Source organism: Staurois parvus, unplaced genomic scaffold, assembly GCF_062004578.1.
Source record: "Staurois parvus isolate SC_StPar_1 unplaced genomic scaffold, SC_StPar_1.0 ptg000203l, whole genome shotgun sequence".
NCBI lineage: Eukaryota > Metazoa > Chordata > Amphibia > Anura > Ranidae > Staurois > Staurois parvus.
This window is the reverse complement of record NW_028317999.1, coordinates 2,685,628-2,703,387: the sequence shown is the minus strand read 5'-3', so window position 1 is coordinate 2,703,387 and position 17,760 is coordinate 2,685,628. Positions and strand designations below refer to the sequence as shown.

General features: G+C 41.0%; 1 protein-coding gene across 1 annotated transcript in view; it reads right to left on the bottom strand.

Moving 5' to 3' along the window:
• The window catches only part of KLHL14 (kelch like family member 14), a 129,382-nt gene that overhangs the window by 10,058 nt on the left and 101,564 nt on the right, over positions 1 to 17,760 (bottom strand). Inside the window, exons 5-7 of the mRNA XM_089678353.1 lie at positions 14,044 to 14,122; positions 9,595 to 9,785; positions 2,021 to 2,179 (exon numbers count right to left, since the gene is read on the bottom strand). Coding sequence (XP_089534479.1) covers positions 2,021 to 2,179; positions 9,595 to 9,785; positions 14,044 to 14,122 — 429 coding nt within the window. The remainder of the gene's footprint in view (positions 1 to 2,020; positions 2,180 to 9,594; positions 9,786 to 14,043; positions 14,123 to 17,760) is intronic.

Sequence of the window (17,760 nt, the reverse complement as noted above, 5' to 3'; positions counted from 1 at the left end):
ACCCCTCTACTGTTAAAGTTCTTGAGCAATAAATGCTAAAATTAGGCTGAGCCTTACTTGTCGGTGTGCATGGGACTGTGTGTGCCTGACAGCCTCTGTACTGCTTGGGAGGACCTTTTTACATGAACAAACTGGTGATTGAAATTAATGAGCCTGCTGATGATAGCTACACAACATATAATACATAATATTACAATAGGAAAGTGGAACTTTAACACAACATAGCATAAAATTGTATATAGTTACTGAACATGAGTGATATTAAACAATACATATATACAGTATCTCACAGAAGTGAGTACACCCCTCACATTTTTGTAAATATTTTATATATCTTTTCATGTGACAACACTGAAGAAATTACTCTTTGCTACAATGTAAAGTAGTGAGTGTACAGCTTGTATAACAGCGTAAATTTGCTGTCCCTTCAAAATAAATCAACACACAGCCATTAATGTCCAAACTGCTGGCAACAAAAGTGAGTACACCCCTAAGTGAAAATGTTAAAATTGGGTCCAATTAGCAATCCCCCCCCCCCCGTGTTATGTGACTTGTTAGTGTTACAAGGTCTCAGGTGTGAATGGGGAGCAGGTGTGTTAAATTTGGTGTTATCTCTCTCACTCTCTCATACTGATCACTGGAAGTTCAACTTGGCACCTCATGGCAAAGAACTCTGTGAGGATCTGAAAAGAATTGTTGCTCTACATAAAGATGGCGTAGTCTATAAGGAGATTGCCAAGACCCTGAAACTGAGCTACAGCATGGTGGCTAAGACCATACAGCAGTTTAACAGGACAAGTTACACTCAGAACAGGCCTCACCATGGTCGACCAAAGAAGTTGAGTGCACATGCTCAGCGTCATATCCAGAGGTTGTCTTTGGGAAATAGACCTATGAGTGCTGCCAGCATTGCTGCAGAGGTTGAAGGGGTGGGGGCTCAGCCTGTCAGTGCTCAGATCATATGCTGCAAACTGCATCAAATTGGTCTACTTGGCTGTCGTCCCAGAAGAAAGCCTCATCTAAAAATGATGCACAAGAAAGCCCGCAAACAGTTTGCTGAAGACAAGCGGACTAAGGACATGGGTTACTGGAACCATGTCCTGTGGTCTGATGAGACCAAAATAAACTTTTTTGGTTCAGATGGTGTCAAGCGTGTGTGACGGCAAACAGGTGAGGAGTACAAAAGACAAGTGTGTCTTGCCTACAGTCAAGCATGGTGGGGCGAGTGTCATGGTCTGCGGCTGCATGAGTGCTGCTGGCACTGGGGAGCTACAATTCATTGAGGGAACCATGAATGCCAACATGTACTGTGACATACTGAAGCAGAGCTTGATCCCCTCCTTTCAGAGACTGGGCCACAGGGCAGTTTTCCAACATGATAACGACCTGAAACACACCTCCATGATGACCACTGCCTTGCTAAACAAGCTGAGGGTAAAGGTGATGGACTGGCCAAGCATGTCTCCAGACGTAAACCCTATTGAGCATCTGTGGGGCATCCTCAAAGGGAAGGTGGAGGAGCGCAAGGTCTCTAACATCCACCAGCTCCGGAATGTCGTTGTGGAGGAGTGGAAGAGGACTCCAGTGGCAACTTGTTAAGCTCTGGTGAACTCCATGCCCAAGAAGGTTAAGGCAGTGCTGCAAAATAATGGTGGCCACACAAAATATTGACACTTTTGGCCCAATTTGGACATTTTCACTTAGGGGTGTACTCACTTTTGTTGCCCGCGGTTTAGACAGTTTAATGGATTTGTGTTGCGTTATTTTGAGGGGACAGCAAATTTACACTGTTATACAAGCTGTACACTGACTACTTTACATTGTAGCAAAGAGTAATTTCTTCAGTGTTGTCACATGAAAAGATATAATAAAATATTTACAAAAATGTGAGGGGTGTACTCACTTCTGTGAGATACTGTATATACCTCAATAACAATATAAAAGGTAATATGCAATCTACAGTGCACTGCCTATTAAACCATAGCAAAACAGGCATGGAGATATAATATGTTAAACTGACCTTTTAAATGGTTTCCGCCAATTGCATATAGACGATCATTCATTACAGCTAAGGCATGGATTGCTCTCTTAGTGTTCATATCTTGCTTCCGAGCCCAAACATCCATTACTGGATCATAACAATACAACCATTGCACATACTCGCCATTATGAACACCACCTGCAGTTGGAATTATTAATTAATGATAGCCTCTGATATAGTCTGAAAATATTGATATTGGACAATAAGGCAATAAGATCCCTTTTTAAGAGCTTACTTGGTATTTTTAAAGCCATTTTCTGAAAAGAAAAGAAGCATACTGCCAAAAACATTATAACTTCCCAATCTCCTTCCCTCTTTATGTAAGCATTAAATTATGTTATCATATAGCAAAGGCCGATTACACATTATTTGGTTGGTTGAGGCTTCTATCATAAACTGATATTGTAGCATAACTCATCAAGGATTGCCTAATTTCTTCAAGCCTAAATAATCTGTACCTCCAACCTGAATATGTGTTCCTTTTGGTGCATAGGCTTCTCTTGTTGGTTTGTTTTTATTATGTGGGCTTTGAGGGCATTCCCCTTTTTACAGCTTTGGGCTCAACAATCCAACAATCAGTACAACAATCATGATTCATTAATTAAAAAACAAACAAACAATTATATATATATATATATATATATATATATATATATATATTGTATACACACACTATATTGCCAAATGTATTGGGATGCCTCCCTTTACACGCACATGAACTTTAATGGCATCCCAGTCTCAGTCTGTAGGGTTCAATATTGAGTTGGCTTACCCTTTGCAGCTATAACAGTTTCAACACTTTTGGAAAGGCTGTCCACAAGATTTAGGAGTGTGTCTGTGGGAATGTTTGATCATTCTTCCAGAAGTACATTTGTGAGGTCAGGCACTGATGTTGGACAAGAAGGCCTGGCTCGCAGTCTCCGCTCTAATTCATCCCAAAGGTGTTCTATTGGATTAAGGTCAGGACTCTGTGAAAGCCAGTCAAGTTCCTCCACCCCAAACTCGCTCATCCATGTCTTTATGGACCTTGCTTTGTGCACTGGTGAGCAGTCATATTGGAACAGGCAGGGGTCATCCCCAAACTGTTCCCACAATGTTGGGAGGCATGAAATTGTCCAAAATGTCTTGGTATGCTGACACCTCAAGAGTTCCCTTCACTGGAACTAAGGGCCCAAGCCCAACCCCTGAAAAACAACCCCACACCATAATCCCCGCTCCAACAAACCTTACACTTGGAACAATGCAGTCAGGCAAGTATCATTCTCCTGGCAACCGCCAAATCCAGACACATCCATCGAATTGCCAGACAGAGAAGCATGATTTGTCACTCCAGAGAACATGTCTCCACTGCTCTAGAGTTCAGTGGTGGCGTGCTTTACACCATTGCATCCGACATTGTGCCTTGCACTTCGTGATGTAAGGCTTGGTGCTAATCTGAAGGCCACACAAAGTTTTCAGGTCTTTAGCTATTGACTCTGCAGACAGTTGGTGACTTCTGCGCACTGTGCATGCCAGCATGTGCTGACCCCACTCTGTCATTTTACGTGGCCTACCACTTAGTGGCTGAGTTGCTGTTGTTCCCAGTTGTCAGGCAAGTAACATTCTCCTGCAAACTACCAAGCCCTGACACACCCATTGGATTGCCAGACAGAGAAGTGTGATTCATCACTCCAGAGAACACATCTCCACTGCTCTAGAATCCAGTGGCGGCATGCTTTACACCACTGTATCCGATGCTTTGCATTGCACTTGGTGATGTAAAGCTTGGATGCAGCTGTTCGGCCATGGAATCCCATTCCATGAAGCTCTCTACGCACTGTTTTTGTGCTAATCTAAAGGCCACATGAAGTTTGGAGATCTTTAGCTATTGACTCTGCAGACAGTTGGTGACTTCTGGCTGAGTTGCTGTTGTTCCCAGTTGCTTCCACTTTTGCAATATTGTGTATATATACATCTCCACGTCCACCCAACACCTCACTCACCGCCCTTGAGATTGCCAATCATTTCAAAAACAAGATTGAAACTATTGGCAGGGACATCGCTGCTGCTCAAACTTCCTCCCCACCTGTCCCCTCTCACAAAGCAACCCCCTCATCACCCCTCTCCCCCGGCCTCACCACTGTTCTGACCTCCACCCCACCTAACATTCCTCACACTGAAGCCCCCTCAACACTCCATTCCTTCAACCTCACTACTATTGAGGAGGTCACCAAGGTCTTCTCTAATGCCCGCCTCACCACCTGCCCCCTCGACCCTATCCCCTCACAACTCCTACGACCTCCCTCCTTCTCCATCCTACGCTCCCTCACCCACATCTTTAATCTCTCCCTCTCTTCCGGCGCAATCCTTTCCCCTCTGAAGCAGGCGCACATCAACCCTATACTTAAAAAGCCCTCCCTGGACCCCAATGACCCAAACACACCTTAGACCCATCTCCCTGCTGCCATTTACATCCAAACTCCTCGAGCGCTTAGTCTACAATCGCCTAAGCTCCCACCTCAACCACAACAACCTCCTCGATCCCCTACAGTCCGGCTTCCGTCCCCTACACTCCACCGAAACTGCCTTACTCAAACTATCCAACGACCTGCTAACCGACAAAGCTAACGGCCACTATTCAGTGCTCCTACTCCTCGACCTCTCCGTGGCCTTCGACACAGTCGACCACCCCCTCCTCCTCAAAAAGCTATACTCCCTTGGGCCTCAGAGATTCCGCTCTCTCCTGGCTCTCATCCTACCTATCACAATGCTCCTTCAGCGTTACCTACAACGCTACCACCTCACTCCCCCTCTCTGTTGGGGTCCCTCAAGGCTCTGTCCTCGGGCCCCTTCTCTTCTCTATCTACAGTTGTGTCCAAAATTATTCAACCCCCACTGAAATTGAGTGTTTTGGCCAGTTTGACATTGCTTTTGATCATTCAGTCATCTTGCTTACATTTACATTAAAGAGGCACTTGTAGGTCAGACAAATATAACATAACAGTTATAATGAAATAACCACAAATGTCTTTTCTGTGCTCACAGCATTATCAGTTTTATTCAACCCCCAAGTGACATTCAATCTTAGTACTTAGTACAGCATCCTTTTACAGTTATAACAGCTTTTAAACGTGAAGCATAGCTTGACACAAGTGTCTTGCAGCGATCTACGGGTATCTTCGCCCATTCTTCATGGGCAAAGGCCTCCAGTTCAGTCACATTCTTAGGCTTGCGCACTGCAACTGCTTTCTTTAAGTCCCACCAGAGGTTCTCAATCGGATTTAAGTCTGGTGACTGCGATGGCCACTCCAAAATGTTCCAGCCTTTCCTCTGCAACCATGCTCTAGTGGACTTGGAGGTATGCTTGGGATCATTGTCCTGTTGAAAGGTCCAACGTCTCCCAAGCCTCAGGTGTGTGACGGACTGCATCACGTTTCCATCCAATATCTCCTGGTACTGAAGAGAATTCATGGTACCTTGCACACGCTGAAGCTTCCCTGTACCTGCAGAAGCAAAACAGCCCCAAAGCATGATTGACCCTCCACCATGCTTCACAGTAGGCAAGGTGTTCTTTTCATCATAGGCCTTGTTCTTCCTCCTCCAAACATAGCGTTGATCCATGGGCCCAAACAGTTCTAATTTTGTTTCATCAGTCCACAGAACACTATCCCACAACTTTTGTGGTTTGTCCACATGGCTTTTGGCATACTGCAGTCGACTCTTCTTATTCTTTGGAGACAGCAAGGGGGTACGCCTGGGAGTTCTGGCACGGAGGCCTTCATTACGCAGTGTGCGTCTTATTGTCTGGGCTGAAACTTCTGTACCCACATCTGACAAATCTTTTCTCAGTTCCTCAGCAGTCACACGGGGACTTCTCTCCACTCTACGCTTCAGGTAGCGCACAGCAGTCGAAGTCAGCATCTTCTTTCTGCCACGACCAGGTAGCGTTTCAACAGTGCCCTTTGCCTTGAATTTGCGAATGATGCTTCCTAAGGTGTCTCTTGGTATGTTTAACATCTTTGCAATCTTCTTATAGCCATTGCCCTTCCTGTGAAGAGAAATCACCTCTTCTCTTGTCTTCCTGGACCATTCTCTTGCCTTCACCATGTTTGTAACCACACCAGTAAATGTCTAGAAGGAGCTGAGTATCACAGTCATTTTAAAGCTGCCTAATTGGTGCTTATTATGCTTGATTGCTGCTCGGTGACATCCACAGGTGTTTTCAATACCTGATGGAAAGCACCTGTATGAACCTCTGTTCTTCAGAGTGGTAGTCTTTAAGGGGTTGAATAATTGTGGCAATGAAGAAACCACATAAGAACCATTTACTACTGTATTACATAAACAATTGATGTCATTTTAGTTGCATTTGGGTAGTTACAACGTCCTTGTAGGATTTGATTCTGAATACAATTCCAAATGTACACTATAGTCCCTAAACCCCTTTACAGCATTGGGGGTTGAATAATTTTGGACACAACTGTACACCTCCTCCTTTGGCCCACTCATACACTCTCATGGCTTCAACTATCACCTCTATGCCGACGACACACACAAATCTATCTCTCGACCCCTCACCTCACCCCCTCAGTCTCCGCCCGAATCACAAACCTACTGAACGACATATCAGACTGGATGTCACTCCACTTCCTTAAACTGAACCTCTCCAAAACCGAGCTCCTGGTCTTCCTCCCAGCCCGCACACCACCCCCCATTGACTTCTCCATCACGTCCAACAATGCCACCATCAGGCTCGCCCCACAGGCCAGAGTACTTGGTGTCATACTTGACTACAATCTATCCTTCCAGCCCCAAGTCCAATCACTAACAAACTCATGCAGACTCCACCTCTGCAACATCGCGAAAATCCACCTGTTCCTAACCCCAGAAACCACTAAGCAGCTCATCCACTCCCTCATCATATCACGACTCGATTACTGCAAACTCCCTCCTCACTGGCCTGCCTCGCCACAGGCTATCCCCGCTTCAGTCGATCCTGAATACAGCAGCCAGACTCATCCACCTTAACAACCGCTCCGTTTCCACCCCCCCTGCCAATCCCTCCACTGGCTTCCGATTGCCCAACGGATCAAATTCAAAATCCTAACACAGACGTACAAAGCTATCCATCATACGGCCCCAAACTACATCACCGACCTAATATCCAAATACCACCCAACACGCACTCTCCACTCCTCACAAGACCTCCTTCTCTCTAGTTCCCTGGTCTCCTCCTCCCATGCCCGCCTCCAGGACTTCTCCAGGGCATCACCCATCCTCTGGAACTCCCTACCCCAATCCATCAGACTATCACCTACTCTCCTCTCCTTTAGGCGCACCCTGAAAACCCACCTCTTCAGGGAAGCCTACCCCACCCCCTGCTAATTACCGACCTCCTCCACTCTTCCTACCACTCCATCCCCCACAGCCATTTCCTCCTGTACCACTATCCCTTCCCTCCTAGATTGTAAGCTCGAAAGAGCAGGGCCCTCGAACCCCTCCTGTATCACATTGTATTGTTATTGTACTGTCGCATGTACTGTCTCCCATTGTAATGTACAGCGCTGAGCGAACTGTTGGCACTTTATAAATACTGTATAATAATAATAATAATATATATACGCACATGGAAAAAAAATATTTTAAATATATTTTTAAAATATTCTTTCCAAATATATCAACATATATTTGAAATACTACAATTTTGGCCTTATTCAATATATTTAAATATATATATGTACTGTATGTTGAAATGCTTTTCTTTATATATTACAAAATATATGAAAAATATTTTTAAAAATAAACTTTCAAACATACTGTATGTCTTTAAAAATACATTTAATCTACATTTTTGGAATGCATTTACAATTATATTAAAATTACTTTTTTATTTGTTAAAAAAATCTGAAGAATACATTTAAAAAAAATATATGTTAAAAAATGTTTTTCATATATTTTGTAATATATAAAAAACACATTTCAACATACAGTATATCAGTATAGATATATATATATATATATATATATGTATATATATATATGTATATATAAAAATATAAATTATATTTTGAAATATATTGAATACGGCCAAAATTGTAGTATTTCAAACATATGTTAATATATTTGGGAAGGATATTTTTAAAATATATTTTTCTTCCATGTGGATATATATATATATATATATATATATATATATATATACACATAGTTACATGGTTACATAGTTAGTCTGGCTGAAAAAAGGCAAAAGTCCATCCAGTTCAACCATTAAAAAAAAAATAAAGTTGTAATCCTGTACCCACAGTTGATCCAATGAACAAATTGTAGATGAAACACCACAGTCCGTGTTAAGAAGAAATCTGCCTCAATAAAGTTATGAAAGTGAAATTGCAAGGGAAAGGTGTATAGCTTGGGAGGAGTGTGATTGTTGTTTTTACCAAGATCTGTTTATTAAAAAAAAAATAAAAAAAACCCCCACCTTTATCCAGTACTTGGTGTCAGGATGAAACCTCCATCGGCAGCTTGGAGGAACCTCAAGCATGCTAAACCTGCACACAAGTCTTTGTCCAAATAAAAAACTCTTTCACTTTCTTACAAAAACATTGCGGTACAAAGCAGTCAAGCTCCCTTCACCCACAGCTATGTTTTCAGACCATGTCTTCCCCTATATCAAACTATACAAAAATGGAAAATATGGTAAAATGTCCCACCATTTATGGCAACATCCCACATATAGAGACCAAAGAAAAAATGTAAAGATATCCCCCTGGAACTTTGTAATGCACAAAGTCCCAAGGGAATATCTTTAAATTTTTTCTTTGGCCTCTATCAAACTAGGAGCAAACTGTTGGGAACTTGACTGGTTTGTGCTGCCATGCTTTTGTAATAAAGTGAAAGTGCTTTTAATACAGAAAAAGAGCTCTTTATTTGGATTGACATTCTGGCTAGCCCGTGATTCTTTTAATGATGAGTAAATATATAGATCTCAATACAGACTTCTAAAGTGACACATATTTGGTTAGACTGGAGACATTTAACCCTATTTAAATATATGAGAATTCATAACTTTTTCTCTTGACTCTCTCACTTTGTTGCTATGGGATAGAAAGAAAGATGATAGAAGAAATAGATCTCTATAAAATATAATGTAATACTCAGATTCAAATTAATTCAAAAACAGATTATGGGATTTTTTATCCAACTCATTGGTTTCTTTATGGCCATATTTTCATAATATTGCAGCTTTTCTGAAAAGGTTTTTTTTTAATTATAATAGGACTATAGCAGTCACCCTAGTACCTGGTACATGCCTTCCCCCCTTCCTAACCCCCTAAACCATATCTTGCCATGCACCTAACAGTACAATGCATGCACTGAGTAACCAATTAAGTGCAACTGCTTTGTATGATGGGAAGGATGGGTTGTTTTGAGGGATAACAAGGGTACGTGCAAGCACCTTATGATTTTTTTTTATCGATTTGGGACATGTCTTACCTATTTGACACTCATATACAGTAGTAAAATGCTCCTTTTAAAATTGTGAGCGATGTCAAAACTCCTTCCATTTTTCTCACCTGATATATATATTTTGCCATTGTGGACAGCTCCTGCATGGGCTGCCAGAGGCTGTGGTAATGGGGACACATAGCACCATTCATTTGTCTCTAGATTATAGCACTCAACACTTGACAAGTATCCTGTTTCGTTTCTTCCACCAATGACATAGAGGTGCTTATCCAGACGACAGGCATAGAAACTGGCTCTCCTGAATGAAGAAAAGACACAATATAAAGATTATCTCTGCTTTTCACAGCAGGTCAGACCTGATATATACAGTATATCACTAGAAGAGTGACTAGTATGTTTTGACTTAAACGTGCAGTTACTCCAGTGCTCTAAGTACAATTCATTATTGATCTAACATGTTTTATTTTCCTTTTTTATTGTGAGGAGGTTTAGGGACTGCTAGTTCTTTAGGAAGGATTTGCCAAAGTCTAAATGACAATGAGAAAGATAAAGAAGATACCTTAACAATTATAAATTATCTTGACATTCACTATCCTTATGGTCCTTCAAGGGTCATTGTTTCCAATTTACTAAAAGAAGCACATCATCAAAATTTTTTTCTTCAGTTAGCTTTTCTTTTCCTTGCAGTTAAGCTGTAAAGAACACAGCATTTATGTGTCCAGACACACATGAAAGTAGTAGATCGTAGAGCTACATTTGAGCTGTTGGTAGGCAATTGCAGGTATAGATTAGGAATGTAAATTGATTTGTTGGGATCTATGAATCTACAATTAACTCCAGCTCTCAGTTCTGGGGGGGGAAGAAAACTTTTGGTAGGTAAGGTGTTTACAAAATGTTATAATACAGGTGAAACTCGAAAAATTAGAATATCGTGCAAAAGTTCATTTATTTCAGTAATGCAACTTAAAAGGTGAAACTAATATATGAGATAGACTTATTACATGCAAAGCAAGATAGTTCAAGCCGTGATTTGTCATAATGTGATGATTATGGCTTACAGCTCATGAAAACCCCAAATCCACAATCTCAGAAAATTAGAATATTACATGCAATCAATAAAACAAGGATTGTATGTAGAACAATATCGGACCTCTGAAAAGTATAAGCATGCATATGTACTCAGTACTTGGTTTGGGCCCCTTTTGCAGCAATTACTGCCTCAATGCGGCGTGGCATGGAAGCTATCAGCCTGTGGCACTGCTGAGGTGTTATGGAAGACCAGGATGCTTCAATAGCGGCCTTTAGCTCTTCTGCATTGTTCAGTCTCATGTCTCTCATCTTTCTCTTGGCAATGCCCCATAGATTCTCTATGGGGTTCAGGTCAGGTGAGTTTGCTGACCAATCAAGCACAGTAATTCCACATCATTGAACCAGGTTTTGGTGCTTTTGGCAGTGTGGGCAGGTGCCACGTCCTGCTGGAAAATGAAATCAGCATCCCCATAAAGCTCGTCTGCGGAAGGAAGCATGAAGTGCTCCAAAATCTCCTGGTAGATGGCTGCGCTGACCCTGGACTTAATGAAGCACAGTGGACCAACACCAGCAGATGACATGGCTCCCCAAATCAACACAGACTGTGGAAACTTCACACTGGACTTCAAGCATCTTGCAGTGTGTGCCTCTCTTCCTCCATACTCTGGGTCCTTGGTTTCCAAATGAGATGCAAAAGTTGCTCTCATCAGAAAAGAAGACTTTGGACCACTGAGCAACAGACCAGGTCTGTTTTTCTTTAGCCCAGGTAAGACGCTTCTGACATTGTTTGTTGTTCAGGAACGGCTTGACAAGAGGAATACGACATTTGAAGCCCATGTCCAGGATCCATCTGTGTGTGGTAGCTCTTGATACACTGACTCCAGCCTCAGTCCACTCCTTGTAAAAGTCCCCAACACTTTTGAATGGCCTTTTCCTGACAATCCTCTACAGGCTGCAGTCATCCCTGCTGCTTGTGCACCTTTTTCTTCCACACTTTTTCCTTTCACATAACTTTCTATTAATGTGCTTTGATACAGCACTTTGGGAACATCCAACTTCTTTTGCAATTACCTTTTGAGGCTTTCCCTCCTTATGGAGGGTGTCAATGATGGTTTTCTGCACATCTGTCAGGTCATCAGTCTTTCCCATGATTGTGATTCCTACTGAACCAGACTGAGAGAACATTTAAAGGCTCAGGAACCCTTTGCAGGTGTTATGGCTTAATTAGCTGAATAGAGTGGGACACTATGAGCCTAGAATATTGCACCTTTTCACAATATTCTAATTTTCTGAGATTGTGGATTTGGGGTTTTCATGAGCTGTAAGCCATAATCATCACAATTATGACAAATCACGGCTTGAACTATCTTGCTTTGCATGTAATGAGTTTATCTCATATATTAGTTTCACCTTTTAAGTTGCATTACTGGAATAAATGAACTTTTGCACGATATTCTAATTTTTTGTTTCACCTGTATATAAAAGTGAGTGCTCTTATATCAGCAGCTAAAACACTAAAAGGTAATCACAGTAAACCTTAAAATATAACCAAATAAATAAAGTACAGCGCTAAAAGAATAATAAAATAATAATATATATATATAATAAATAAATATATTTATTCACCTTTTGGAGATATATGTATTTATTATATATATATTGTTATTTTATTATTCTTTTAGCGCTGCACTTTATTTATTTGTTTACAAAATGTGCTGCATTTAACCTAAAACACATTTTCAGTTCATACAATTTTTATACAGCAAAATTGTGTAAAAATGGCAACATTTTCATGATTTGTCACAAGCTACTTTTTTGTTTCACCTGTATATACTTGATCATACTACACTATGGGCACCTGTTTTTTGGCTCCCATTTGGAGCTAATTAACTTGCAGGACACCCTTTTTTGATCCAACAACCAGAGGGAGGGAGCCCTGTATCCAGGCTGAGCACCCATCGATCCTTAAGGGGACCTCTGGACCCAGCAGATTTTCCAAAATTTCCTAAGACTTGATGACCAACCCATAGATGGATGCTCACCCATTCATTCCGCCTACCTAAGAGATCCTGGTGGTTATTGATTATATGTGCATTATCCATGCGCGTCCGGTGAGTGCGCAATTCTATTATCGGTTCCTGTCACAAGCCTGTTTTTGAAATCTGCTGTAGAAGTGGATCATCACAATTACATACTACATGAACTATTCACCTTTTGGAGATATATTTATTCACCTTTTGGAGATAAATTTATTTATTATATATATATTATTATTTTATTATTCTTTTAGCGCTGCACTTTATTTATTTGTTTACAAAATGTGCTGCATTTAACCTAAAACACATTTTCAGTTCATACAATTTTTATACAGTGAAATTGTGTAAAAACTGCAACATTTTAATGATGGGTCACAAGCTACTTTGCTTGACTAACATACAATTAGTTCCCAGATTGCGTTTTGTTTCTGAAGCGCTGTACAGGGAACAGTGCTTCCATTAAACAAACTAGGTGGGCGCCTAGGATGCACTGCCACCTTGGGGTGCCTGGGCGCAGCTCAGGCCTTCACTCTCTCTGCGTGGAACGCCACATCATGAATGATCCTCTAGCTGAGGGGCAGCAGAGGGAAGGAAGAAAGGACAGAGGAAGATGCCAGGTGTCTGGGGTCAGTGTAGCAGCCGAGCTGCCACTCCTTCCAGTGTTCCTCTCAGACTCAGTCCCTTAGTGCAAGCCGGCTGGCGGCTGCTGATCACTGTAGAGTTCCAGCCCCTGTATTCCCATTCATCAGCGGAGATAGAGCTGCCCCTGTGGAGGAACTTAAAGTATAACTCTGATTTCTCGTGTCTGTGTAAGTGTGACCCGGCTGGACATCCATCACATGTGCAATGTGTCAGTGAGTGATGACATCCTCATGATCCCACAGCCTGCTCTTCTAGTGCCTGCTGGGCCTGCTGATCTGTGTCAGTGTTGGTGGTGGTGTGTTGTGTCAGATCTGTCACTGTGTGTGTTCGCTCACTTCAGTTGTTCTCTGTGTGTGTGGGTTGGGCTGCCTGCTGTCACAGCGTTATATCTCCCCCCACTGCCTGGGAAATTCTAGCCTGGGATCTGCCAGAGTGTGGATCCATCATCCTCCATACAGTCCATCCGTGACACTGATTTTGTCTTTAATATTGGTGCTGGCGACATCTTATGGCACTTATTTTTCCAAATTAAAAGAAATTTAGCTGTTTCATGTTTTGTTGATTTAATATTTTTTACTGTTTTAAAATTTTTTTTTTTTTTCCGGGGGCGGGGGTGCAAGTAGCTGGTCTTGCCTAGGGCACAAAATAGTCTTGCACTGGCCCTGACAGGGAGCACTATCCACATGAGAAGACCCAAAAATCTACATAGCCCTAGTCTCTTAATAATCTCTGAGACAAGAATTATGAAACAATCTAAGGAGTAAAAGTACATTTTTAATTTGCATTGAAGGATTGAAAAAAAAAACTTTTGTTTAATTTTACAATAAGGGGTGAGGAAGAAGCACCTACCTTTCCTGCATAGGTGGAAGCTGTATCCAGCTGTTAAATCTTGGATCATATCGACTCACAAAATTTGTGCTGTGTTTTCCTGCAAAAACAGAACTGTGTTATAAGTTATATGGACTTTGATTACATCTATAACCAGGGAAAGGTGAATACAATACAACAACAAAATGTGCAAGATGACAGCTTAGTTTGTGTATATTTATACCTTAGTCACATTAGCTAAATAAGCATTAATAGGTTGACTGGAATTAGAATTATGGGAAAATGCTCCAAGATGGTCCTCAGCTTTAGCAGGAACCCAAAGTCTCCGTGTGCCCAAGACTTCCTATACTTGCTGTTACTTTTCATCACACACTCAAAACACTTGGCAAGCTATTTAGTAAAAATATTGTATATTGGGTACAAGGGTTGGCAAGTCTCTGGAGCTGTATTTAAAGCCTGGAGCTAAAATATAGCTTGTAATTTTTTACGTAACCTCCAGAGCTGGATAGGATCTAAATTCTGAACGGAGCCAGGTTTTTAGCTGAATATTGCTCCTCTCAACGCTACTTCACAAGGCTGCTAAAGACTTAAAATTACTTTGGTCAATGAGTAAATATATACCAAAACAAGCAAATAATTTGAATTAAGTATTCTTTGAATTCACCTTAATCTACTGGATCTATAGCTGATTGTCATTTTATTCTTGAAAGATTGGCATGAAAATATTGCATTCTTTTACCCTACTCATACTATTTTGAGCATGACGTGCTTGGAAATGGAAAAATATGTTGATTTAATATGCTATATGATTTACACGTATCATATTATTTCAATGAAATAAAACATAGACTGAACAATCATGTGTTGTCTTTAATACTTCTTTAGCAGCTACAATGATAATATTTTTTTAAAAGTTGCTGTTGCATGTAGAATTGCGTTTCAAGAACTGTACCAATAATTTTTAGAGAATCCTAGAGCCAGATCTGGGACAGCTGGAGCCACTTGGACTGGAGCTGGATATTTATTTAGAATCTTGAATGGATTTGAAGCTGGAGATGAACTGCTCAAATGTGGAGTAGTAGCTAGAAAAAGTCGATACTGTCAGCTCTTCTAAGTATCTGTGTAAAGTTGACAATAAAGCTATATACCAGGTGTGGGCAACTGAGGCCCTCCAGCTGTTGGTGAACTACAAGTCCCACCATGTCTCTGCCTTTGGGAGTCATGCTTGTAACTGTCAGTTTTGCAATGCCTCATGGGACTTGTAGTTCTACAACAGCTGGAGGGCCATAGTTGCCCACCCCTGCTATATACAATAAACTGCCAATTATTGCTGTTAACAGACGTCTGTAGTAGTATGGACTTTATATTGGAGCTTCAAGTATCAGAAGGTCCTATGATGGTGTACTAGTTAATTATATTCAGTGTAATACAGTTATAATGTAACACCATCTAGCTTAGCTAGACAGCAGTTTATTGTTTCATTTTTCTTGGCAGAGGCTGAGTAGCAGCCTGTGATGAGTCAGCTATGACTGAGGCAGGAGTTCACCTCAGGACAGGCTAGGGAGGATCTTAGGTCAGAGCTTCTGGAGCCCTCCTACCTCTGCAGAAACCTGGAGGAGGGGTGGAAGAAGGGAGGAAGTTCTGATTTGCATGCCTAAAGTTACTAAACCCACAACAGTAAGATCAGGCTGTATATGCAGTAAAGCATACTTGTTATACTCATTGTGGAACCTAAGGGGTTAATCCCCCACATTGTGTAAAAAGGCTGCTTGATCCTGTCTTCTCTGATCCTCCCTTTCATCTACTGTCCCCAATTCATCTGCTGAGAGCTCTAGGAGTCACTCTGCACATACCCAGTTTAGTGTGAATTGCTAGAGAGTTCTTTCCTTCTTTGGGAGGATGCATGTGATCAGCACAGGGCCGATCAACACAGTCCAGACAGAGGGTCAGGGGTTAAGCAGCCTTATGGTAAAGTCAGAGGAGAATGAAAACTCCTCCTACCAGTGCTCAGCTGGACACTGACAAAAGTCACAAGACTACTAAATAAGGCTAAGAAAATGTACAGTTGTGTTCAAAATAATAGCAGTCATACATCACTAGCCTGATCAATCACTGTTTTTGGTAGAAATTATATTTCTACATGGCAAATAATTTACTAGCAGGTGTAGTAGAGTAATATAAATCCAACAGACCCAACAGCCATGACATGCATGCTGCTGATTCGATGTAATTGAATCACTAATTGAAAAGGGCATGTTCAAAGTAATAGCAGTGCAGAGTTCTATTAGTGAGGTCATTCATTCTTTGAAAACAGGTTATTGCCCTTATTTAAGGAAGGAAGGCAGCAAATGTTGTACATGCTGGTTACAGTGCATTTCTCTCTGAAATTCTGAGGAAAATGGGTCATTCCAGACATTGTTCAGAAGAACAGCGTACCTTGATTAAAAAGTTGATTGGAGAGAGGAAAACATATAAAGAAGTGCAGAAAATGATAGGTTGCTCAGCTAAAATGATCGCAAATGCTTTAAAATGGCAACCAAAACCTGAAAGAAGTGGAAGAAAGCGAAAAACTACCATTCAAATGGATAGAAGAATAGCCAAAATGGCAAGGACTCAGCCAACAACCAGCTCCAGGAAGATCAAAGAAGGTCTAAAGGTACCTGTGAGTACTGTTACAATTAGAAGACACCTATGTGAAGCCAAGCTATCTGCAAGAAGCCCCCGCAAAGTCCCACTGTTGAAAAAAAGACGTGCTGAAGAGGTTACAATTTGCCAAAGAGCACATTGACTGGCCTAAAGAGAAATGGCGCAACATTTTGTGGACTGATGAAAGTAAGATTGTTCTTTTTGGGTCTAGTGGCCGGAGACAGTTTGTCAGACGACCCCCAAACACTGAATTCAAGCCACAGTACACAGTGAAGACAGTGAAGCATGGTTATGCAAGCATCATGATATGGGGATGTTTCTCATACTACGGTGTTGGGCCTATTTATCGCATACCAGGGATCATGGATCAGTTTGAATACATCAGAATACCTGAAGAGGTCATGCTGCCTTATGCTGAAGAGGAAATGTCCTTGAAATGGATGTTCCAAGAAGACAACAACGCCAAACACACCAGTAAACGTGCAACATCTTGGTTCCAGACCAACAAGATTGACGTTATAGAGTAGCCAGCCCAATCCCCGGATCTTAATCCAATAGAAAACTTGTGGGGTGACATCAAAAATGCAGTTTCTGAGGCAAAACCAAGAAATAGAGAAGAACTGTGGAATGTAGTTCAATCATCCTGGGCTGGAATACCTGTTCACAGGTGCCAGAAGTTGGTTGACTTCATGCAACACAGATGTACAGCAGTTCTCAGAAACAGTGCTTATACAACAAAATATTAATTAAGTGATTCAAAGGAAAGCAAAATCTTCAAACATTTTTTAAGTTAATATAGTGAATGTTTGAGTTTGTAAAGAAGAATACAAACACTGTTATTTTTTTGAACAGTCTAATATTCACTTTTCTTCAATTTGTTTAGAGGAACAACACACATTTGATAATTTTTTTTTCATGTTTGGATTTGGAATATAATGTGTAGTGTGCCCAATGCATTTATGTGTATGGAATTAAAAGCTATTAGAAAGATTTTGAGCTTTATTCACTTTTTTCAACACACTGCTATTATTTTGAAAACAACTGTATTTAGCAGATTATATTTACTAAAATAACTACATTTCTATGTTCTAT